At 43.1% G+C, this 25365-nt stretch overlaps 2 protein-coding genes across 6 annotated transcripts in view; both read right to left on the bottom strand.

The window, feature by feature from the left end:
* Positions 1-61: 61 nt before the first annotated feature.
* LOC5514286 (universal stress protein in QAH/OAS sulfhydrylase 3'region) lies at positions 62-6499 on the bottom strand. Its single transcript, XM_001634488.3, has 4 exons — positions 6343-6499; positions 4342-4422; positions 645-745; positions 62-533 (listed from the first exon to the last, which is right to left on the bottom strand). The coding sequence occupies exons 1-4, from the start codon at positions 6485-6487 to the stop codon at positions 276-278; spliced, it is 585 nt and encodes a 194-aa protein (XP_001634538.3). The 5' UTR covers positions 6488-6499; the 3' UTR covers positions 62-275.
* A 2423-nt stretch (positions 6500-8922) lies between these two features.
* The window catches only part of LOC5514289 (serine/threonine-protein kinase 11-interacting protein), a 34788-nt gene continuing 18345 nt past the window's right edge, over positions 8923-25365 (bottom strand). For all 5 annotated transcript variants that reach the window (XM_048723758.1, XM_048723755.1, XM_048723756.1 and 2 more), the window contains exons 29-35: positions 12817-12906; positions 12597-12707; positions 12232-12349; positions 11637-11800; positions 11298-11348; positions 11075-11218; positions 8923-9619 (exon numbers count right to left, since the gene is read on the bottom strand). In XM_048723758.1, coding sequence (XP_048579715.1) covers positions 9614-9619; positions 11075-11218; positions 11298-11348; positions 11637-11800; positions 12232-12349; positions 12597-12707; positions 12817-12906 — 684 coding nt within the window. In that variant the 3' untranslated portion in view covers positions 8923-9613. The remainder of the gene's footprint in view (positions 9620-11074; positions 11219-11297; positions 11349-11636; positions 11801-12231; positions 12350-12596; positions 12708-12816; positions 12907-25365) is intronic.

The following is a 25365-nucleotide window of genomic DNA, read 5'->3' as shown; positions in this document are numbered from 1 at the left end:
AATTGATTGGGTTTATTCAATTATAACGACGTTACTCTAATAACTCACAATAAGACAGCTCTTAAAACACAAATGTTCAAGGTTTATTTATTTATCAACGATAGACAATACAAAGCATTGATTCGCGATTATAGATACATAATTCGTCCGTGTACTTGGACGCTATAGGTACGTTGAAAATAATTAAAAACATTTACAAAGTAGCGCTTACAGCAATAACAATTGATGGTTATTATACTACGATATACTACGTTATCAGTGATATAAATAAGTTGTTACTCCTTGCGCTGGGGGACTGGGCTCGGCTGGGGACTGGGTCTAGGACTGGCTCCCTTAGCGGGGACCACGATGATTGGCACAGTGGCGTGATGAAGAATGTAGTCACTAACACTTCCTAATATGGTACGCCGTATCACGCCCATACCACGTGTTGCAGTGACGATCAGATCTGCATTCTCCTTTTTGGCTGCAAGTACAATATGGTGGCCGACTCCAGAAGTACCGGCACCCTCTAGAAGGATCTTTCCTCCAAGCTACGGCAAAGCAGACAGACAGAAAATCATGGTACAACTAGAAAGACTACAGTCAAACTGTAGAAAAACGATTACTCATAGTTGAAGAGTTTCTGAGATGTAGCTACATACCTTACACTCTTTACATCTCTTCTTGTATTTTTCTTGGAGTCTTTTGATTTTCTCCTCATGCTCCTCTACAACATGTTTCCATTCTTCAGTTGCTAATGCATCTGATGAGAGGAAGGGATCAACACCCCAATATTAAGATCTACTCTGTGCCTCTCTTCACAGGATAGGGGACAGAAGGAGTACACCTCACTGTTCACAGGGGGGGGGGGGGTGACAGGGGGAGTATATCTAACTTTTTTTCATGGGAGGTGACAGTGAGGAGTATATCTAACTTTTTTTTTCATGGGAGGTGACAGTGAGGAGTATATCTAACTTTTATTTTCATGGGAGGTGACAGGGGGTGTATATCTAACTTTTTTTTCATGGGAGATGACAGTGAGGAGTATATCTAACTTTTTTTCATGGGAGGTGACAGTGAGGAGTATATCTAATTTTTTTTTCATGGGAGGTGACAGTGAGGAGTATATCTAACTTTTTCCATGGGAGGTGACAGTGAGGAGTATATCTAACTTTTTTTCCATGGGAGGTGACAGTGAGGAGTATATCTAACTTTTTCCATGGGAGGTGACAGGAGGAGTATATCTAACTTTTTCCATGGGAGGTGACAGGAGGAGTATATCTAACTTTTTCCATGTGAGGTGACAGTGAGGAGTATATCTAACTTTTTCCATGTGAGGTGACAGTGAGGAGTATATCTAACTTTTTCCATGGGAGGTGACAGTGAGGAGTATATCTAACTTTTTCCATGGGAGGTGACAGTGAGGAGTATATCTAACTTTTTCCATGGGAGGTGACAGTGAGGAGTATATCTAACTTTTCCCATGGGAGGTGACAGGAGGAGTATATCTAACTTTTTCCATGGGAGGTGACAGTGAGGAGTATATCTAACTTTTTCCATGGGAGGTGACAGTGAGGAGTATATCTAACTTTTTTCATGGGAGGTGACAGGAGGAATATAACTAACTTTTTCCATGGGAGGTGACAGTGAGGAGTATATCTAACTTTTTCCATGGGAGGTGACAGGAGGAGTATATCTAACTTTTTCCATGGGAGGTGACAGTGAGGAGTATATCTAACTTTTTCCATGGGAGGTGACAGGAGGAGTATATCTAACTTTTTCCATGGGAGGTGAGAGTGAGGAGTATATCTAACTTTTCCCATGGGAGGTGACAGGAGGAGTATATCTAACGTTTTCCATGGGAGGTGACAGTGAGGAGTATATCTAACTTTTTCCATGGGAGATGACAGTGAGGAGTATATCTAACTTTTTTTTCATGGGAGGTGACAGTGAGGAGTATATCTAACTTTTTCCATGGGAGGTGACAGTGAGGAGTATATCTAACTTTTTTTTCATGGGAGATGACAGTGAGGAGTATATCTACATTTTTTTTCATGGGAGGTGACAGTGAGGAGTATATCTAACTTTTCCCATGGGAGGTGACAGTGAGGAGTATATCTAACTTTTTCCATGGGAGGTGACAGTGAGGAGTATATCTAACTTTTTCCATGGGAGGTGACAGGAGGAGTATATCTAACTTTTTTCCATGGGAGGTGACAGGAGGAGTATATCTAACTTTTTCCATGGGAGGTGACAGGAGGAGTATATCTAACTTTTTCCATGTGAGGTGACAGTGAGGAGTATATCTAACTTTTTCCATGGGAGGTGACAGTGAGGAGTATATCTAACTTTTTTTCCATGGGAGGTGACAGTGAGGAGTATATCTAACTTTTTCCATGGGAGGTGACAGTGAGGAGTATATCCAACTTTTTCCATGGGAGGTGACAGGAGGAATATACTGTATCTCACTGTTCACAGGGGAGGTGACAGGAGGAATATACTGTACCTCACTGTTCACAGGGGAGGTGACAGGAGGAATATACTGTACCTCACTGTTCACAGGGGAGGTGACAGGAGGAATATACTGTACCTCACTGTTCACAGGGGAAGTGACAGGAGGAATATACTGTACCTCACTGTTCACAGGGGAGGTGACAGGAGGAATATACTGTACCTCACTGTTCACAGGGGAGGTGACAGGAGGAATATACTGTACCTCACTGTTCACAGGGTAGGTGACAGGAGGAATATACTGTACCTCACTGTTCACAGGGGAGGTGACAGGAGGAATATACTGTACCTCACTGTTCACAGGGGAGGTGACAGGAGGAATATACTGTACCTCACTGTTCACAGGGGAGGTGACAGGGCAGGTGGTGGTCGCACCGTGATCCCGATGCATCATGGGAGTGATTTTTGCTATGCGGACGATGTCGGTTTATTTTTCAAAAATGACCAGGTGTGTTATTACCCGAATTTTTCCCATGTGAGCAGCGAAAATACTCTTCAAAAGATTATAGTTCACTAATGCAATATCCTTAAAGGTATAGACCAGGATAAATCTTTTATTTGGCGACAAAAACATTTATTGCAACTCCTTTGTTACCATTTACCGTCATTCTCGGCATACTTTAAAATCGCAAAATTGGCTCCATAGAAATCCTAATTATTCTTGTTTAAAGCCTTTATTGCTTTAATGAAAGGTTTAGAAGTCACCTTGAGTCTTAGTCGATTAAAACCACTCCCAAGCAGCTCGCTGTTATTGCTTTGCTTATCCAGAACATTAGTTTCAACTAATTAGTTGAAGTTAGTTAATCTACGGCTCTGCTTTTTTGATATTTATGGAGCTTAGCACTCGACGTGGTCTAGCGGGAATGACGACTTGGTCCAGGGTAGCGCCTTTTATACTCGGCTCCTTGTTTAAAGTTAAATTCATCTACTCTGTTTGCACTGTGGAGCCAGCATGAGGAATCGATAGCCGCAGTTTGCCCTTTTAATTCTTTGATATTAATTTTTGGGGAAGGAAATCATTGATCCCCATTGCACAAAGCGTAAGTGATTCCGCGGAGGAGAACTTGCTCGGACAAGTGCGCTCGACAAATGATTTGCCCCGCTCTGCCTATCGGCTTCGCCCCATGATGAATCGGGGTCATGGTGCATCCACCACCTGGGGACAGGGGGTATACCTCACTGTTCACATGGGAGGTAATAGGGGGAGAATACCCCACTGTTAACATGGGGGTGACAGAGGGTATACCTCACTGTTCACATGGGAGGTGATAGGGGGTATACCTCACTGTTCACAGGGGAGGTGACAGGGGGTATACCTCACTGTTCACATGGGGGTGACAGAGGGTATGCCTCACTGTTTACAGGGGGTATACCTCACTGTTCACATGGGAGGTGACAGGGGGGCATACCTCACTGTTCACAGGGGAGGTGACAGGGGGTATTCCTAACTGTTCACAGGGAGGTGACAGGGGGTATACCTCACTGTTCACATGGGAGGTAATAGGGGGTATACCTTACTGTTCACATGGGAGGTGATAGGGGGTATACCTCACTGTTCACATGGGAGGTTATAGGGGGTATACCTCACTGTTCACAGGGGAGGTCAGGTGTATAATCAGGATTTGCTAAGTGGGGGAGGGGGGTGCATATAGGAACTGTATCACATTATTAAAATTATTTAAGAAATTACTTACTTTTGGGTGGCAAGGGGGTGAGGAGGTAGCAGAGGGGACAGTAGGGTAAGGATGTCATTTTTCTAGACAACACCTCACAACACCACAAAGGATTATTGACATGACAAATCTTTCTGCGACCCCTTTATGGGTGAGACATCATTTTATTACTTACGGGGAAGAGCAGGAGGATGGAGTTCGGATACATGACAAATAACAATCTCATCTCCTTCCTTATAGTGCTCTCTTACATAATCTACAAGACAAAAATACCATCATACTTAGTCTACAAGACAGAAATACCATCATACTTAGTCTACAAGACAAATATACAGTACCACCTTACAATCTTACATGTGGGATATATGTGGATTCACATGTGTGTCAGAGACACTTGCAATACTATACAAATACACTAAGCACATTGACAATAATCAATGTTTTTCCCTTCTTTTCTTTTATTTTTTATTCTTTTTTATTGCTTTTTTATTTTATTCTTATTTTCCTCTTTCATGCTTTTTTGTCTTTTCCATTTTTATCAAACCTATATTCCAACCCTGCACTAACAAAAACTCTTGACACTCTCTTGATGAAAAAGGGCTTTTTTATAAATAAAATGCATAGAGTGAAAATCCTCATAAAACAACAAGAAAAAAAGCTCCCATCCCATACCCCCTTTAAATAAATACCGTCTGCATCCTCATTTGCATTTGATCACTGAGATCATAAAGAGATAATTTCCTCTTCAAAGAATGCAAAAAACATAGGTATATGGTTCAATAACACTTTGACCATGGACAAACAAGTGACTTCAATATGCCAATCTTGTTTTTCCATTTGCAAAATATTCCAAAAATTAGAAAGTTTCTTTCCTTTAGTCACTGTGAGATTCTTAAACACGCTTTTATTTCTTCTAAACTAGACAACTCTCTTCTCTTCAAGGCCTCTTCTCACTGGCCTTGATCGAAAACTAATCTCTAAGCTACAATATGTTTAGAACTCTGCGGCACGACTTCTTACAGGAACCCGCAAATATACGTAGACCTTACTCATGTTCTGCATACCTTACACTGGCCACCCTTCAGAGAAAGATTTTAAACTCTGTCTTTTAACTTTTACATCCCTGAATGAAACTGCTACAGCCTATATGAAAGACCTTTTACTCCCTATAAACCAAACCACAGTCTTTGTTCTTCAAATATGTCTCTTTTAGTACAGCCCTCTTTTAAACTTAAGACCTACGGCTCTAGAGCCTTTTCCATGAGTGCACCAGCTATATGGAACTCTCTTTCACTAGAGCTTCGGAATTTTAAAGAATTGAGTATGTTTAAATCCAAGACCTTTCTTTTTAAACATGTCTTTGACAATTGATTTTAATGATTTTATAATCTTAGTTATGTATCATAATTAATTTTTTACTTTTTCTTTTTCTTTTTATTATCTATTTGAAATATATGGTAATGTAATTAAATATTATTATTATTTTAACATAATCTAAAACCTGTAAAGCGCCTGGGATCTATAGGAGAAAGGTGCTATATAAATTTATACTATTATTATTATATTATTAAATACACATAAATGTGCATAACATGAAATCACATTTGAAAAAGCCAGACGAATAACATATGAATAATATGAGTTATCTCCTGAGGGATAGCGTTTTTATCAAGATCAATTGAAAATATGCTTAAAGCCAATCAAATTTTTTAGACCAACCGGTGCCAAAACGCATGTTTTAATGTACTGGATTAAAACGGCATAATACGTCCAGTTTTGCTAATAAACAAGTGCTCTAATATAACAGCAAGATAGGTAGGTAGCTTATGAAAACACAAGGTGTATTAGAAGAAGATATGCCACGTGGTTTAGGGGATTATTACATACGTGCACCTTTAAAATACAAACAACACCCTCAAAAGACAAATGCAACACCTAGCATGTACGATAAAACAATAATATTCACAATTGACACCAGTAATAAAAATAATAGGAGACATGTATTCAAGTGAATGGCCGATCCTTCGAATGAATGCGTCAAGATATATGCAGAAGACCGATAAAAAGAGACGTGAAAGCCACAACCGGTAGTAGCAGTAAAATAGTAGCTCGAACAAACGACAACGGTGTTGGGCACACGGAAACATAATTTACGAGAATATAAAAGCCTACTTACAGTCAAACGCCATTTCGCTGTGTACACTGTGATCTACAGCAATCAAAACCTTTCTTTTTCCCGGTACTTTCGCCATTTCGTCGGTATATGGGTTTATGTGATCTCCACTACAGCCTAACAGCGGGGTCGAGTGTCTTGTACTCATGCGCAAACACTTCCGCTGATATATTGCGGGCACATGTATTTCAGGAAAGTAAAAATTGGTAGACCAGGGAACCTGGTCAGATACACCGTTTCGTGTGAAGAAATTAAGAAATTGCGGCTGACAGAGAATCTTTAAATTATACCTTGGAAGAGTATTATAGTGGTTTTTATAACCTCGTGAAATACACTATTATAGTGTATGCTATGATATTACACTTTATTACAACTTAGCTTTATTTTTTCGTTTTTTTTACTTTTATGCTTTATTACAATTTAAATTGTTCACTTTGTTTCACGGGTTTATGAAAACCACTCTAATAGTATACGGCAAAATTCGTTTAGATATACAGGAAAACAGAATGAAGCAAAATGATGCTACGGGCAGCGACTCTTCTGCGGGACACGGAGAGGAACACGGAGAGGAAATGCGGGACACGGAGAGGAACACGGAGACGAAATGCGGGAAACGTTTTTCTATCGACGTTTGGAAGTCGTAATCGTACCAAGATATAGGAATGCTATGTATCAAGGCTTCCCAACAGTTCCAGTTCCCGACACTTACTCTAACCTAGGAGCCCTTAGTTCCTTTCCATATACCAGATACCCCTCCCACCCCCGGTAACATATATTCTGCCCCTCCCATCCCCTGGAACACATATTCTGCCCCTCCCACCCACGGGAACACATATTCTGCCCCTCCCACACACGGGAACACATATTCTGCCCCTCCCACCCTCGGGGACACATATTCTGCCCCTCCCACACGCGGGAACACATATTCTGCCCCTCCCGCCCTCGAGAACACATATTCTGGCCCTCCTACCCACGGGTACACATATACTGTCCCTCCCACCCTCGGGGACACATATACTGTCCCTCCCACCCTCGGGAACACATATACTGTCCCTCCCACCCTCGGGGACACATATACTGTCCCTCCCACCCTCGGGGACACATATACTGTCCCTCCCACCCTCGGGAACACACATACTGCCCCTCCCACCCTCGGGGACACATATACTGTCCCTCCCACCCTTAGGAACACATACTGTCCCTCCCACCCTCGGGGACACATATACTGTCCCTCCCACCCTTAGGAACACATATACTGCCCCTCCCACCCTCGGGAACACACATACTGCCCCTCCCACCCTCGGGGACACATATACTGTCCCTCCCACCCTTAGGAACACATACTGTCCCTCCCACCCTCGGGGACACATATACTGTCCCTCCCACCCTCGGGAACACATATACTGCCCCTCCCACCCTCGGGGACACATATACTGTCCCTCCCACCCACGGGAACACATATTCTGCCCCTCCCACACGCGGGAACACATATTCTGCCCCTCCCGCCCTCGAGAACACATATTCTGCCCCTCCCACACGCGGGAACACATATTCTGCCTCTCCCGCCCTCGAGAACACATATTCTGGCCCTCCTACCCACGGGTACACATATACTGTCCCTCCCACCCTCTGGGACACATATACTGTCCCTCCCACCCTCGGGAACACACATACTGCCCCTCCCACCCTCAGGGACACATATACTGTCCCTCCCACCCTTAGGAACACATACTGTCCCTCCCACCCTCGGGGACACATATACTGTCCCTCCCACCCTCGGGAACACATATACTGCCCCTCCCACCCTCGGGGACACATATACTGTCCCTCCCACCCTCGGGGACACATATACTGTCCCTCCCACCCTTAGGAACACATACTGTCCCTACCACCCTCGGGGACACATATACTGCCTCTACCACCCTCGGGGACACATATACTGTCCCTCCCACCCTCGGGGACACATATAACTGTCCCTCCCACCCTCAGGAACACATATACTGTCCCTCCCACCCACGGGGACACATATACTGTCCCTCCCACCCTCGGGGACACATATACTGTCCCTCCCACCCTCGGGACACATATAATGCCTCTCCCACCCTCGGGGACACATACACTGTCCCTCCCACCCTCGGGGACACATATACTGCCCCTCTAACCCTCGGGGACACATATACTGTCCCTCCCACCCTCGGGGACACATATACTGTCCCTCCCACCCTCGGGGACACATATACTGTCCCTCCCACCCTCGGGGACACATATACTGTCCCTCCCACCCTCGGGGACACATATACTGTCCCTCCCACCCTCGGGGACACATATACTGCCTCTACCACCCTCGGGGACACTACCGTGGCTAGGTTCCACAGAAACAAAGTCAAAAGCTTGTATCACAATTTATTTATATTAATATAAAAACTTGAAATAAATTAAATTAATAAATTACTGTATAAAAATGAAATTATTATTAGTCAATAACCAATCATCTGCATTTCCAAATTGAAACACTTTCAGTGTGTCATTATTGTGTTGTGTAAATGAATAAAACAAAACTCTAGAACTATTTTAAGCTATTTCTTTTGGCGTGTTGGATTTAGCTTGATATCTAATCATTGGTACATTTTGGTACTGGTGGTCCCGTCCATCCTAGACCTTTCCTTTTGCCTGAAAAGTTTTCTTTTAACGGAAGTGTTTGATATATTTTTGTTAGATTTCCCAAGCGTTATACTGGAAGTCGACATTTGTCATGTGACATAGTAAACAGTCATGTGACATAGTAATCAGTCATGTGACATAGTAATCAGTCATGTAACATAGTAATCAGTCATGTAACATAGTAATCAGTCATGTGACATAGTAATCAGTCATGTGACATAGTAAACAGTCATGTGACATAGTAATCAGTCATGTGACATAGTAAACAGTCATGTGACATAGTAATCAGTCATGTGACATAGTAAACAGTCATGTAACATAGTAATCAGTCATGTGACAGTGATACGTCACGTGGTCTAGTAATCCGTGATATGGGACATTGATAATGACAGCCTCTGTAGTCCATCACGTCCGTCACATGGTGATCCGTCACGTGACATTGTTGAGGGCAGCCGCTGCGCCTGTCACTAGACATGGTGATCCGTCACGTGACATTGTTGAGGACAGCCGCGCCTGTCACGTGACATGGTGATCCGTCACGTGACATGACATTGTTGAGGACAGCCGCTGCGCCTGTCACGTGACATGGTGATCCGTCATGCGACATACCGCTCTAGTCCTAAAAGATAAGATGGAAAATAACAAAAAAAATAAATTCGATCAGGAAACGACACGACGGGAAAACCCTGAACATGCGTACTTCGAAGAGATGGAGAAAGAAGATACAATTTCTTACAATGGCCATTAGTTCCTTGTATTCCGGACAGATTTTCCCTTTTCGAAACACAAATAACGTGAGGCCGAAATGCACATACTCAGATTTTGGCTTTAAAATTTCAATGACACTTGACAAAAAGTCGCATTTGATATTTTGTTTGATATTACTCACTAAGGTTGATATGAAACGAGCTTTTTAGTCATGTTTTTTCGTCATGTCTCAGGGAACAGATTCGATTTTGAATAGAGGGCTTATAAGAGTATTTAAATAAATTATTCGCCATTATCATTATTGCCGTTTCGTGCACAAACATATATAGCACTTTCGGACAAAAATTCAGTATGCTACATATACAATATGTGTTTATGATTTATAATAAATACCTCTTATTGACCGAGAATTGTTTTATGGCCCATGGGCAAAGCTCGCGGGCTTTTAATGATGGAAAATCCTATGCTCTATAAACTCTTGTACGGCTCAAGCAACCAAAGTCATTTTTTATACAGCGTTTTGAGAAATTTCATCGCAAAGTGTTGAGTTGTCTCTGAACGGACCGTAGCTGGGTGCACGTCCCGCTAATCGACCAATGACAGCGCACGTGGCACTCTAGTCCAGACCTGGGACTCTCTTTGCGCTCGACATTCTGGCTCGCGTGAAAGAGGGTCCAGTATTTATTGCATGCGCATGCGCGAACATGTACCAATCAGCGACCTTCACGGCAAAAGTTGAAATACGAGCGCGCGCAATAACGGACGTGCCAAAGGAGGGTCGATTCCCGCTAGACTTTGTCGAGCGCAGAGCTCCGAAAATCGATCATCGCTAAGTTGAAAAGAATGTTTTGTACATGTGAAGGAATTGGGATTTGTTTTCTATAAAATGCGATAAAGTGTGATTGAAAATCAAATTAAAAAAAGCGCGCGCTCATCTGAAATGACGCTATTGCCTAAAGCGCGCGCGTGAAAATAACGAAAACGGAAAAGCTCTTTGATTGATATATTTTCCAGACTCTAATTATCATCTGTACTGTTCTCAGAAAAGACTGACAATCAAGTATTTACCAACGACCAAATCAGCGTATTATTTTTTAAATAAAAAATAATCGCTCGTCCCCTTCGCAGCCATCTTAAACTAAGCAACAAGGCCACACCGCATATATGCGGTGTATTTTCGCGCATGCGCATGCAATAAATACTGGACCCTCTTTCACGCGAGCAAGAATGTCGAGCGCAAAGAGAGTCCCAGGTCTGGACTAGTAGTACTCTAATCAACCAATGACAGCGCACGTAGCACGCTAATCAACCAATGAGGATTGACAACTAGAACGACCTCGCCATTCCCGCCGAGCAACAAACTTACCCTAAGGGTGGGATGTAGGGTAGTCGGTAGCTCGACAACGAATTGTTTTTCCCATGGTTCTTTGAGCGCTTTGAGAAGATGTGAGAGACCGCTGACCGTCTGTGTTTTCAACAGCCAAAACACGTCCGACTCATGGGAGTAGTCCTGCAGTAAAAAAGAAAAACAAATATAATGGCACGGATGCCAGCAACACCTAGGCGCCGAAGGTAACGTAACCTCTTACCTCTTCTGATATAAAAACGCCCATATAGCAAGGCGAATCCTCGTAAAACTCCTGCAAAGAAATTAATAAAAATTCGATACTGACAGAGTGATAATGCATTGTTGTTTCCATCAGTAAATAATCTGGAGTAATCCGCATTTGAAGGCATACTTTTCAAAACTGGTAATGTACGGAAATGCATAAAAATAGGAAAGTTTTATCTTTGGTTGGCATTAAAACTGGTCGCTGTAAAAATGCACGATAGCATCTTTTCCTAATAATGGTCATTATGCATGGTCATTGTGCATGGGTTCCCTGTGCATGGGTTTCCTGTACATGGGCTTCCCGTAGGTTTCTTACCAGCCCTGTGATGTCCGTCATTTGGAACCTTGCCAAACACTCGAACTCTGGCACTTCTAACAAGGGAGATGGTTCGAGGAACCGAGGGACGGGCCACTGGAGGGACTGTTTTGCCAGTGCTATATGAGTCCTGCTCACAATTACTGTCACGGGCAGACTGGCGCCTTTGTACAACAATTCGAACATCGTAAGCACAAAAAAAAGAGTCAATGCAGTCTAGTCCCAGGCGTTCTTACCGGGTTTCCTGTGGTTGGGTTTCCTGTGGATGGTTAGAGTTGTGACGTCACAGGAAACCATCGTCCCAGCCCCCAGGCTACCTCACGGTTCATCTCCGTCAACAGGAAACCCGGTAAGAACGCCTGGGACTAGGCTGGAGTCAATGGTATTAAATTGGCGCTTTTGTGAAACAATACGTGTGAAGAAACGAATTTACCAAACCCAGAAAGCATTGCAGCATCTACAAGACGAAACAGTACATGAAGGCATCAAACGGAATTTGGAACCTTGCCAAACACAATTTTAGGAATTTTGATTACCTGCAATGCATTATGGATAGTGTGGAGTTGTCCCTTTAAATCGAGGTCTACAAACTCACCGGGCTCCGAGGGGTCCTGATACTGGTATACCATAGCTGCTATGATGACGTCACAGTCAGCCAGTGACTCGGTGTCGTTCTGGTGGCCATTCTCTCCTGGTTCAGATAGACTTCTTTGCTGAGGGATGAGAAGATAGCTATGGTCAATTAATGGTTATGGTTTTTAAAAGCCTGGGTATGGCCGAGCGGGAAACCTGTGATAATCGAAAAAACTTGGGATCAGGATCCTGGTCTAGTTTTCAAGATGTCAGCCTGCAAAAACAAGTAAACACAAATTCCTGCAAATGTAGTAAAAAGTAAATGTAGTTGCTCGAATAAGCATCCCGGCGCTGATTGATTCGATTGGAACATGACATTAAGCGCACCTTTCTAATTTCTGAGAACTTGTAAAACTGCTCTTTGTCTTCAAATTTTGTTTCTTTTGACGTGTTTTCAATGGCTCCGGCATCTAAAAGCTTTTGTGCGAACGAAACAGCCTGAAACAATAAATCAATAACCATTAGAACTCACGTGCATGGTATGCAAGCTAATTTTTTACCTGTTTTAGAATAACGAAGAAACTCAGAGCTGGCTTGACATACTAACCTCAACTCGATTAGTTACTTCTCCTGTGCGCATCAGAAAATCGATGAACTCCTTCCCGACAAAGCAGCGAGAATACGTACGCAAAAGGCTCTGAGAGGACAGTACAAGATTAGGTGAGTGGCAAGGACGCAATAGGTAAAGAGAGGCAAGGACGCAATAGGTAAAGAGAGAGGCAAGAACACAATAGGTAGAGAGAGACAAGGACACAATAGGTAAAGAGAGAGGCAAGGACACAATAGGTAAAGAGAGAGGCAAGGACACAATAGGTAAAGAGAGAGGCAAGGACACAATAGGTAAAGAGAGAGGCAAGGACACAATAGGTAAAGAGAGAGGCAAGGACACAATAGGTAAAGAGAGAGGCAAGGACACAATAGGTAAAGAGAGAGGCAAGGACACAATAGGTAAAGAGAGAGGCAAGGACACAATAGGTAAAGAGAAAGGCAAGGACACAATAGGTAAAGAGAGAGGCAAGGACACAATAGGTAAAGCGAGAAGCAAGGACACAATAGGTAAAGAGAGAGGCAAGAACACAACAGGTAAAGAGAGAGGCAAGGACACAATAGGTAAAGAGAGAGGCAAGGACACAATAGGTAAAGAGAGAGGCAAGGACACAATAGGTAAAGAGAGAGGCAAGGACACAATAGGTAAAGAGAGAGGCAAGGACACAATAGGTTAAGAGAGAGACAAGGACACAATAGGTAAAGAGAGAGGCAAGAACACAATAGGTAAAGAGAAAGGTAAGAACACAATAGGTAAAGAGAGAGGCAAGGACACAATAGGTAAAGAGAGAGGCAAGGACACAATAGGTAAAGCGAGAAGCAAGGACACAATAGGTAAAGAGAGAGGCAAGGACACAATAGGTAAAGAGAGAGGCAAGGACACAATAGGTAAAGAGAGAGACAAGAACACAATAGGTAAAGAGAGAGGCAAGGACACAATAGGTAAAGCGAGAAGCAAGGACACAATAGGTAAAGCGAGAAGCAAGGACACAATAGGTAAAGAGAGAAGCAAGGACACAATAGGTAAAGAGAGAGGCAAGGACAAAATAGGTTAAGAGAAAGAGAGAGGCAAGGACAAAATAGGTTAAGAGAAAGAGAGAGGCAAGGACAAAATAGGTTAAGAGAAAGAGAGAGGCAAGGACACAATAGGTAAAGAGAGAGGCAAGGACACAATAGGTAAAGAGAAAGGCAAGGACACAATAGGTAAAGAGAGAGGCAAGGACACAATAGGTAAAGAGAGAGGCAAGGACACAATAGGTAAAGAGAGAGGCAAGGACACAATAGGTAAAGAGAAAGGCAAGAACACAATAGGTAAAGAGAAAGGCAAAAACACAATAGGTAAAGAGAGAGGCAAGGACACAATAGGTAAAGAGAAAGGCAAGAACACAATAGGTGAAGAGAGAGGCGAGAACACAATAGGTAAAGAGAGAGGCAAGGACACAATAGGTAAAGAGAGAAGCAAGGACACAATAGGTAAAGAGAGAGGCAAGGACGCAATAGGTAAAGAGAGAGGCAAGGACACAATAGGTAAAGAGAGAGGCAAGGACAAAATAGGTTAAGAGAAAGGCAAGGACACAATAGGTAAAGAGAGAGGCAAGGACGCAATAGGTAAAGAGAAAGGCAAGAAGACAATAGGTAAAGAGAGAGGCATGTGCACAATAGGTAAAGAGAGAGACAAGGACACAATAGGTAAAGAGAGAAGCAAGGACACAATAGGTAAAGAGAGAGGCAAGGACACAATAGGTAAAGCGAGAGGCAAGGACGCAATAGGTAAAGAGAGAGACAAGGACGCAATAGGTAAAGAGAGAGGCAAGGACACAATAGGTAAAGAGAGAGGCAAGGACACAATAGGTAAAGAGAGAGGCAAGGACGCAATAGGTAAAGAGAGAGGCAAGAACACAATAGGTAAAGAGAGGCGAGAACACAATAGGTAAAGCGAGAAGCAAGGACACAATAGGTAAAGCGAGAAGCAAGGACACAATAGGTAAAGAGAGAAGCGAGGACACAATAGGTAAAGAGAGAGACAAGAACACAATAGGTAAAGAGAGAGGCAAGGACACAATAGGTAAAGAGAGAGGCAAGGACACAATAGGTAAAGAGAGAAGCAAGAACACAATAGGTAAAGAGAGAGGCAAGGACACAATAGGTAAAGCGAGAAGCAAGGACGCAATAGGTAAAGAGAGAAGCAAGGACACAATAGGTAAAGAGAGAAGCAAGGACACAATAGGTAAAGCGAGAAGCAAGGACACAATAGGTAAAGAGAGAGGCAAGGACGCAATAGGTAAAGAGAGAGGCAAGAACACAATAGGTAAAGAGAGGCGAGAACACAATAGGTAAAGCGAGAAGCAAGGACACAATAGGTAAAGCGAGAAGCAAGGACACAATAGGTAAAGAGAGAGGCATGTGCACAATAGGTAAAGAGAAAGGCAAGGACGCAATAGGTAAAGAGAGAGACAAGGACACAATAGGAAAAGAGAGAGGCAAGGACAAAATAGGTTAAGAGAAAGAGAGAGGCAAGGACACAATAGGTAAAGAGAGAGGCAAGGACACAATAGGTAAAGAGAGAGGCAAGGACACAATAGGTAAAGAGAGAGGCAAGGACACAATAGGTAAAGAAAGAGGCAAGGACACAATAGGTAAAGAGAAAGGCAAGGACACAATAGGTAAAGAGAGAGACAAGGACACAATAGGTAAAGAGAGAGGCAAGGACACAATAGGTAAAGAGAAAGGCAAGGACACAATAGGTAAAGAGAGAGACAAGGACACAATAGGTAAAGAGAGAGACAAGGACACAATAGGTAAAGAGAAAGGCAAGGACACAATAGGTAAAGAGAGAGGCAAGGACACAATAGGTAAAGAGAGAGGCAAGGATGCAATAGGTAAAGAGAGAGGCAAGAACACAATAGGTAAAGAGAGAGGCAAGGACACAATAGGTAAAGAGAGAGACAAGGACACAATAGGTAAAGAGAAAGGCAAGGACACAATAGGTAAAGAGAAAGGCAAGGACACAATAGGTAAAGAGAGAGGTAAGAACACAATAGGTAAAGAGAGAGGCAAGGACGCAATAGGTAAAGAGAAAGGCAAGAACACAATAGGTAAAGAGAGAGGCAAGGACACAATAGGTAAAGAGAGAGGCAAGGACACAATAGGTAAAGAGAAAGGCAAGGACACAACAGGTAAAGAGAGAGACAAGAACACAATAGGTAAAGAGAGAGGCAAGGACACAATAGGTAAAGAGAGAGACAAGGACACAATAGGTAAAGAGAGAGGCAAGGACACAATAGGTAAAGAGAGAGTCAAGGACACAATAGGTAAAGAGAGAGGCAAGGACACAACAGGTAAAGAGAGAGACAAGAACACAATAGGTAAAGAGAGAGGCAAGGACACAATAGGTAAAGAGAGAGACAAGGACACAATAGGTAAAGAGAGAGACAAGGACACAATAGGTAAAGAGAGAGGCAAGAACACAATAGGTAAAGAGAGAGACAAGGACAAAATAGGTAAAGAGAGAGGCAAGGACACAATAGGTAAAGAGAGAGACAAGGACACAATAGGTAAAGAGAGAGGCAAGAACACAATAGGTAAAGAGAGAGACAAGGACAAAATAGGTAAAGAGAGAGGCAAGGACACAATAGGTAAAGAGAGAGGCAAGAACACAATAGGTAAAGAGAGAGACAAGGACAAAATAGGTAAAGAGAGAGACAAGGACGCAATAGGTAAAGAGAGAGGCAAGGACACAATAGGTAAAGAGAAAGGCAAGGACACAATAGGTAAAGAGAAAGGCAAGGACACAATAGGTAAAGAGAGAGGTAAGAACACAATAGGTAAAGAGAGAGGCAAGGACACAATAGGTAAAGAGAAAGGCAAGAACACAATAGGTAAAGAGAGAGGCAAGGACACAATAGGTAAAGAGAGAGGCAAGGACACAATAGGTAAAGAGAGAGGCAAGGACACAATAGGAAAAGAGAGAGACAAGAACACAATAGGTAAAGAGAAAGGCAAGAACACAATAGGTAAAGAGAGAGACAAGAACACAATAGGTAAAGAGAGAGGCAAGGACACAATAGGTAAAGCGAGAAGCAAGGACACAATAGGTAAAGAGAGAGGCAAGGACACAATAGGTAGAGAGAGAGGCAAGGACACAATAGGTAAAGAGAGAGGCAAGGACACAATAGGTAAAGCGAGAAGCAAGGACACAATAGGTAAAGAGAGAGGCAAGGACACAATAGGTAGAGAGAGAGGCAAGGACACAATAGGTAAAGAGAGAGGCAAGGACACAATAGGTAAAGCGAGAAGCAAGGACACAATAGGTAAAGAGAGAGGCAAGGACACAATAGGTAAAGCGAGAAGCAAGGACACAATAGGTAAAGAGAGAAGCAAGGACACAATAGGTAAAGAGAGAGGCAAGGACAAAATAGGTTAAGAGAAAGAGAGAGGCAAGGACAAAATAGGTTAAGAGAAAGAGAGAGGCAAGGACAAAATAGGTTAAGAGAAAGAGAGAGGCAAGGACACAATAGGTAAAGAGAGAGGCAAGGACACAATAGGTAAAGAGAAAGGCAAGGACACAACAGGTAAAGAGAGAGACAAGAACACAATAGGTAAAGAGAGAGGCAAGGACACAATAGGTAAAGAGAGAGACAAGGACACAATAGGTAAAGAGAGAGGCAAGGACACAATTGGTAAAGAGAGAGGCAAGGACACAATAGGTAAAGAGAGAGGCAAGGACACAATAGGTAAAGAGAGAGGCAAGGACACAACAGGTAAAGAGAGAGACAAGAACACAATAGGTAAAGAGAGAGGCAAGGACACAATAGGTAAAGAGAGAGACAAGGACACAATAGGTAAAGAGAGAGACAAGGACACAATAGGTAAAGAGAGAGGCAAGAACACAATAGGTAAAGAGAGAGACAAGGACAAAATAGGTAAAGAGAGAGGCAAGGACACAATAGGTAAAGAGAGAGACAAGGACACAATAGGTAAAGAGAGAGGCAAGAACACAATAGGTAAAGAGAGAGACAAGGACAAAATAGGTAAAGAGAGAGGCAAGGACACAATAGGTAAAGAGAGAGGCAAGAACACAATAGGTAAAGAGAGAGACAAGGACAAAATAGGTAAAGAGAGAGACAAGGACGCAATAGGTAAAGAGAGAGACAAGGACACAATAGGTAGAGAGAGAGGCAAGGACACAATAGGTAAAGAGAGAGGCAAGGACGCAATAGGTAGAGAGAGAGGCAAGGACACAATAGGTAAAGCGAGAAGCAAGGACAAAATAGGTAAAGAGAAAGGCAAGGACGCAATAGGTAAAGAGAGAGGCAAGGACACAATAGGTAAAGAGAGAGACAAGGACACAATAGGTAAAGAGAGAGGCAAGGACGCAATAGGTAAAGAGAGAGGCAAGGACACAATAGGTAAAGAGAAAGGCAAGGACACAATAGGTAAAGAGAGAGGCAAGGACACAATAGGTAAAGAGAGAGGCAAGGACACAATAGGTAAAGAGAGAAGCAAGGACAAAATAGGTAAAGAGAAAGGCAAGGACGCAATAGGTAAAGAGAGAGGCAAGGACACAATAGGTAAAGAGAGAGACAAGGACACAATAGGTAAAGAGAGAGGCAAGGACACAATAGGTAAAGAGAGAGGCAAGGACGCAATAGGTAAAGAGAGAGGCAAGGACACAATAGGTAAAGAGAAAGGCAAGGACACAATAGGTAAAGAGAAAGGCAAGGACACAATAGGTAAAGAGAGAGGTAAGAACACAATAGGTAAAGAGAGAGGCAAGGACGCAATAGGTAAAGAGAAAGGCAAGAACACAATAGGTAAAGAGAGAGGCAAGGACACAATAGGTAAAGAGAGAGGCAAGGACACAATAGGTAAAGAGAGAGGCAAGGACACAATAGGTAAAGAGAGAGACAAGAACACAATAGGTAAAGAGAAAGGCAAGAACACAATAGGTAAAGAGAGAGACAAGAACACAATAGGTAAAGAGAGAGGCAAGGACACAATAGGTAAAGCGAGAAGCAAGGACACAATAGGTAAAGAGAGAGGCAAGGACACAATAGGTAGAGAGAGAGGCAAGGACACAATAGGTAAAGAGAGAGGCAAGGACACAATAGGTAAAGCGAGAAGCAAGGACACAATAGGTAAAGAGAGAGGCAAGGACACAATAGGTAGAGAGAGAGGCAAGGACACAATAGGTAAAGAGAGAGGCAAGGACACAATAGGTAAAGCGAGAAGCAAGAACACAATAGGTAAAGAGAGAAGCAAGGACACAATAGGTAAAGAGAGAGGCAAGGACGCAATAGGTAAAGAGAGAGGCAAGGACACAATAGGTAAAGCGAGAAGCAAGGACACAATAGGTAAAGAGAGAGGCAAGGACGCAATAGGTAAAGAGAGAGGCAAGGACACAATAGGTAAAGAGAAAGGCAAGGACACAATAGGTAAAGAGAGAGGCAAGGACGCAATAGGTAAAGAGAGAGGCAAGGACACAATAGGTAAAGAGAGAGGCAAGGACACAATAGGTAAAGCGAGAAGCAAGGACACAATAGGTAAAGAGAGAGGCAAGGACACAATAGGTAAAGAGAGAGGCAAGGACACAATAGGTAAAGAGAGAGGCAAGAACACAATAGGTAAAGAGAGAGGCAAGGACACAATAGGTAAAGAGAGAGGCAAGGACACAATAGGTAAAGAGAGAAGCAAGGACACAATAGGTTAAGAGAGAGACAAGGACGCAATAGGTAAAGAGAAAGGCAAGAACACAATAGGTAAAGAGAAAGGCAAGGACACAATAGGTAAAGAGAGAGGCAAGGACACAATAGGTAAAGAGAGAGGCAAGGACACAATAGGTAAAGAGAGAGGCAAGAACACAATAGGTAAAGAGAGAGGCAAGGACACAATAGGTAAAGAGAGAGGCAAGGACACAATAGGTAAAGAGAGAGGCAAGGACACAACAGGTAAAGAGAAAGGCAAGGACGCAATAGGTAAAGAGAGAGGCAAGGACACAATAGGTAAAGAGAGAGGCAAGGACACAATAGGTAAAGAGAGAGGCAAGGACACAATAGGTAAAGAGAGAGGCAAGGACACAATAGGTAAAGAGAGAGGCAAGGACACAATAGGTAAAGAGAGAGGCAAGGACACAATAGGTAAAGAGAAAGGCAAGGACACAATAGGTAAAGCGAGAGGCAAGGACACAATAGGTAAAGAGAGAGGCAAGGACACAATAGGTAAAGAGAGGCAAGGACACAATAGGTAAAGAGAGAGGCAAGGACACAATAGGTAAAGAGAAAGGCAAGAACACAATAGGTAAAGAGAAAGGCAAGGACACAATAGGTAAAGAGAGAGGCAAGGACACAATAGGTTAAGAGAGAGGCAAGAACACAATAGGTAAAGAGAGAGGCATGTGCACAATAGGTAAAGAGAGAGGCAAGGACACAATAGGTAAAGAGAGAGGCAAGGACACAATAGGTAAAGAGAGAGGCAAGAACACAATAGGTAAAGAGAGAGGCAAGGACACAATAGGTAAAGAGAGAGGCAAGGACACAATAGGTAAAGAGAGAGGCAAGGACACAATAGGTAAAGCGAGAGGCAAGGACACAATAGGTAAAGAGAGAAGCAAGGACACAATAGGTAAAGAGAGAGGCAAGGACGCAATAGGTAAAGAGAGAGGCAAGGACAAAATAGGTTAAGAGAAAGGCAAGGACACAATAGGTAAAGAGAGAGGCAAGAACACAATAGGTAAAGAGAGAGGCAAGAACACAATAGGTAAAGCGAGAGGCAAGGACACAATAGGTAAAGAGAGAGGCAAGGACACAATAGGTAAAGAGAGAGGCAAGGACACAATAGGTAAAGAGAGAGACAAGGACACAATAGGTAAAGAGAGAGGCAAGGACACAATAGGTAAAGAGAGAGGCAAGAACACAATAGGTAAAGAGAGAGACAAGGACAAAATAGGTAAAGAGAGAGACAAGGACGCAATAGGTAAAGAGAGAGACAAGGACACAATAGGTAGAGAGAGAGGCAAGGACACAATAGGTAAAGAGAGAGGCAAGGACGCAATAGGTAGAGAGAGAGGCAAGGACACAATAGGTAAAGCGAGAAGCAAGGACAAAATAGGTAAAGAGAAAGGCAAGGACGCAATAGGTAAAGAGAGAGGCAAGGACACAATAGGTAAAGAGAGAGACAAGGACACAATAGGTAAAGAGAGAGGCAAGGACGCAATAGGTAAAGAGAGAGGCAAGGACACAATAGGTAAAGAGAAAGGCAAGGACACAATAGGTAAAGAGAGAGGCAAGGACACAATAGGTAAAGAGAGAGGCAAGGACACAATAGGTAAAGAGAGAAGCAAGGACAAAATAGGTAAAGAGAAAGGCAAGGACGCAATAGGTAAAGAGAGAGGCAAGGACACAATAGGTAAAGAGAGAGACAAGGACACAATAGGTAAAGAGAGAGGCAAGGACACAATAGGTAAAGAGAGAGGCAAGGACGCAATAGGTAAAGAGAGAGGCAAGGACACAATAGGTAAAGAGAAAGGCAAGGACACAATAGGTAAAGAGAAAGGCAAGGACACAATAGGTAAAGAGAGAGGTAAGAACACAATAGGTAAAGAGAGAGGCAAGGACGCAATAGGTAAAGAGAAAGGCAAGAACACAATAGGTAAAGAGAGAGGCAAGGACACAATAGGTAAAGAGAGAGGCAAGGACACAATAGGTAAAGAGAGAGGCAAGGACACAATAGGTAAAGAGAGAGACAAGAACACAATAGGTAAAGAGAAAGGCAAGAACACAATAGGTAAAGAGAGAGACAAGAACACAATAGGTAAAGAGAGAGGCAAGGACACAATAGGTAAAGCGAGAAGCAAGGACACAATAGGTAAAGAGAGAGGCAAGGACACAATAGGTAGAGAGAGAGGCAAGGACACAATAGGTAAAGAGAGAGGCAAGGACACAATAGGTAAAGCGAGAAGCAAGGACACAATAGGTAAAGAGAGAGGCAAGGACACAATAGGTAGAGAGAGAGGCAAGGACACAATAGGTAAAGAGAGAGGCAAGGACACAATAGGTAAAGCGAGAAGCAAGAACACAATAGGTAAAGAGAGAAGCAAGGACACAATAGGTAAAGAGAGAGGCAAGGACGCAATAGGTAAAGAGAGAGGCAAGGACACAATAGGTAAAGCGAGAAGCAAGGACACAATAGGTAAAGAGAGAGGCAAGGACGCAATAGGTAAAGAGAGAGGCAAGGACACAATAGGTAAAGAGAAAGGCAAGGACACAATAGGTAAAGAGAGAGGCAAGGACGCAATAGGTAAAGAGAGAGGCAAGGACACAATAGGTAAAGAGAGAGGCAAGGACACAATAGGTAAAGCGAGAAGCAAGGACACAATAGGTAAAGAGAGAGGCAAGGACACAATAGGTAAAGAGAGAGGCAAGGACACAATAGGTAAAGAGAGAGGCAAGAACACAATAGGTAAAGAGAGAGGCAAGGACACAATAGGTAAAGAGAGAGGCAAGGACACAATAGGTAAAGAGAGAAGCAAGGACACAATAGGTTAAGAGAGAGACAAGGACGCAATAGGTAAAGAGAAAGGCAAGAACACAATAGGTAAAGAGAAAGGCAAGGACACAATAGGTAAAGAGAGAGGCAAGGACACAATAGGTAAAGAGAGAGGCAAGGACACAATAGGTAAAGAGAGAGGCAAGAACACAATAGGTAAAGAGAGAGGCAAGGACACAATAGGTAAAGAGAGAGGCAAGGACACAATAGGTAAAGAGAGAGGCAAGGACACAACAGGTAAAGAGAAAGGCAAGGACGCAATAGGTAAAGAGAGAGGCAAGGACACAATAGGTAAAGAGAGAGGCAAGGACACAATAGGTAAAGAGAGAGGCAAGGACACAATAGGTAAAGAGAGAGGCAAGGACACAATAGGTAAAGAGAGAGGCAAGGACACAATAGGTAAAGAGAGAGGCAAGGACACAATAGGTAAAGAGAAAGGCAAGGACACAATAGGTAAAGCGAGAGGCAAGGACACAATAGGTAAAGAGAGAGGCAAGGACACAATAGGTAAAGAGAGGCAAGGACACAATAGGTAAAGAGAGAGGCAAGGACACAATAGGTAAAGAGAAAGGCAAGAACACAATAGGTAAAGAGAAAGGCAAGGACACAATAGGTAAAGAGAGAGGCAAGGACACAATAGGTTAAGAGAGAGGCAAGAACACAATAGGTAAAGAGAGAGGCATGTGCACAATAGGTAAAGAGAGAGGCAAGGACACAATAGGTAAAGAGAGAGGCAAGGACACAATAGGTAAAGAGAGAGGCAAGAACACAATAGGTAAAGAGAGAGGCAAGGACACAATAGGTAAAGAGAGAGGCAAGGACACAATAGGTAAAGAGAGAGGCAAGGACACAATAGGTAAAGCGAGAGGCAAGGACACAATAGGTAAAGAGAGAAGCAAGGACACAATAGGTAAAGAGAGAGGCAAGGACGCAATAGGTAAAGAGAGAGGCAAGGACAAAATAGGTTAAGAGAAAGGCAAGGACACAATAGGTAAAGAGAGAGGCAAGAACACAATAGGTAAAGAGAGAGGCAAGAACACAATAGGTAAAGCGAGAGGCAAGGACACAATAGGTAAAGAGAGAGGCAAGGACACAATAGGTAAAGAGAGAGGCAAGGACACAATAGGTAAAGAGAGGCAAGGACACAATAGGTAAAGAGAGAGGCAAGGACACAATAGGTTAAGAGAGAGGCAAGGACACAATAGGTAAAGAGAGAGGCAAGGACACAATAGGTAAAGAGAGAGACAAGGACACAATAGGTAAAGAGAGAGGCAAGGACACAATAGGTAAAGAGAGGCAAGGACACAATAGGTAAAGAGAGAGGCAAGAACACAATAGGTAAAGAGAGAGGCAAGGACAAAATAGGTAAAGAGAGAGGCAAGGACACAATAGGTAAAGAGAGAAGCAAGGACACAATAGGTAAAGAGAGAGGCAAGAACACAATAGGTAAAGAGAGAGGCAAGGACAAAATAGGTAAAGAGAGAGGCAAGGACACAATAGGTAAAGAGAGAGGCAAGGACACAATAGGTAAAGAGAGAGGCAAGGACAAAATAGGTAAAGAGAGAGGCAAGGACGCAATAGGTAAAGAGAGAGGCAAGGATGCAATAGGTAAAGAGAGAGGCAAGGACACAATAGGTAAAGCGAGAGGCAAGGACACAATAGGTAAAGAGAGAGACAAGGACACAATAGGTAAAGAGAGAGGCAAGGACACAATAGGTAAAGAGAGAGGCAAGGACACAATAGGTAAAGAGAGAGGCAAGGACACAATAGGTAAAGAGAGAGGCAAGAACACAATAGGTAAAGAGAAAGGCAAGGACACAATAGGTAAAGAGAGAGACAAGGACACAATAGGTAAAGAGAGAGACAAGGACACAATAGGTAAAGAGAAAGGCAAGGACACAATAGGTAAAGAGAAAGGCAAGGACACAATAGGTAAAGAGAGAGGCAAGGACACAATAGGTAAAGAGAGAGGCAAGGACGCAATAGGTAAAGAGAGAAGCAAGGACACAATAGGTAAAGAGAGAGGCAAGGACACAATAGGTAAAGAGAGAGGCAAGGACACAATAGGTAAAGAGAAAGGCAAGGACACAATAGGTAAAGAGAGAGGCAAGGACGCAATAGGTAAAGAGAGAGGCAAGGACACAATAGGTAAAGAGAGAGGCAAGGACACAATAGGTAAAGAGAGAAGCAAGGACACAATAGGTAAAGAGAGAGGCAAGGACACAATAGGTAAAGAGAGAGGCAAGGACACAATAGGTAAAGAGAAAGGCAAGGACACAATAGGTAAAGAGAGAGGCAAGGACGCAATAGGTAAAGAGAGAGGCAAGGACACAATAGGTAAAGAGAGAGGCAAGGACACAATAGGTAAAGAGAGAAGCAAGGACACAATAGGTAAAGAGAGAAGCAAGGACACAATAGGTAAAGAGAGAGGCAAGGACACAATAGGTAAAGAGAGAGGCAAGGACATAATAGGTTAAGAGAGAAGCAAGGACACAATAGGTAAAGAGAGAGGCAAGGACGCAATAGGTAAAGAGAGAGGCAAGGACGCAATAGGTAAAGAGAGAGGCAAGGACACAATAGGTAAAGAGAAAGGCAAGGACACAATAGGTAAAGCGAGAGGCAAGGACACAATAGGTAAAGAGAGAGGCAAGGACACAATAGGTAAAGCGAGAGACAAGGACACAATAGGTAAAGAGAGAGGCAAGGACGCAATAGGTAAAGAGAGAGGCAAGGACACAATAGGTAAAGAGAAAGGCAAGGACACAATAGGTAAAGCGAGAGGCAAGGACGCAATAGGTAAAGAGAGAGGCAAGGACGCAATAGGTAAAGAGAGAGGCAAGGACACAATAGGTAAAAAGAGAGGCAAGGACACAATAGGTAAAGAGAGGCAAGGACACAATAGGTAAAGAGAAAGGCAAGAACACAATAGGTAAAGAGAGAGGCAAGGACACAATAGGTAAAGAGAGAGGCAAGAACACAATAGGTAAAGAGAGAGGCAAGGACACAA

Source organism: Nematostella vectensis, chromosome 2 (genome assembly GCF_932526225.1).
Source record: "Nematostella vectensis chromosome 2, jaNemVect1.1, whole genome shotgun sequence".
In the NCBI taxonomy this organism is placed as follows: domain Eukaryota; kingdom Metazoa; phylum Cnidaria; class Anthozoa; order Actiniaria; family Edwardsiidae; genus Nematostella; species Nematostella vectensis.
The sequence above is the reverse complement of the archived record's forward strand: the minus strand, read 5'-3'. Positions and strand labels throughout refer to the sequence as shown.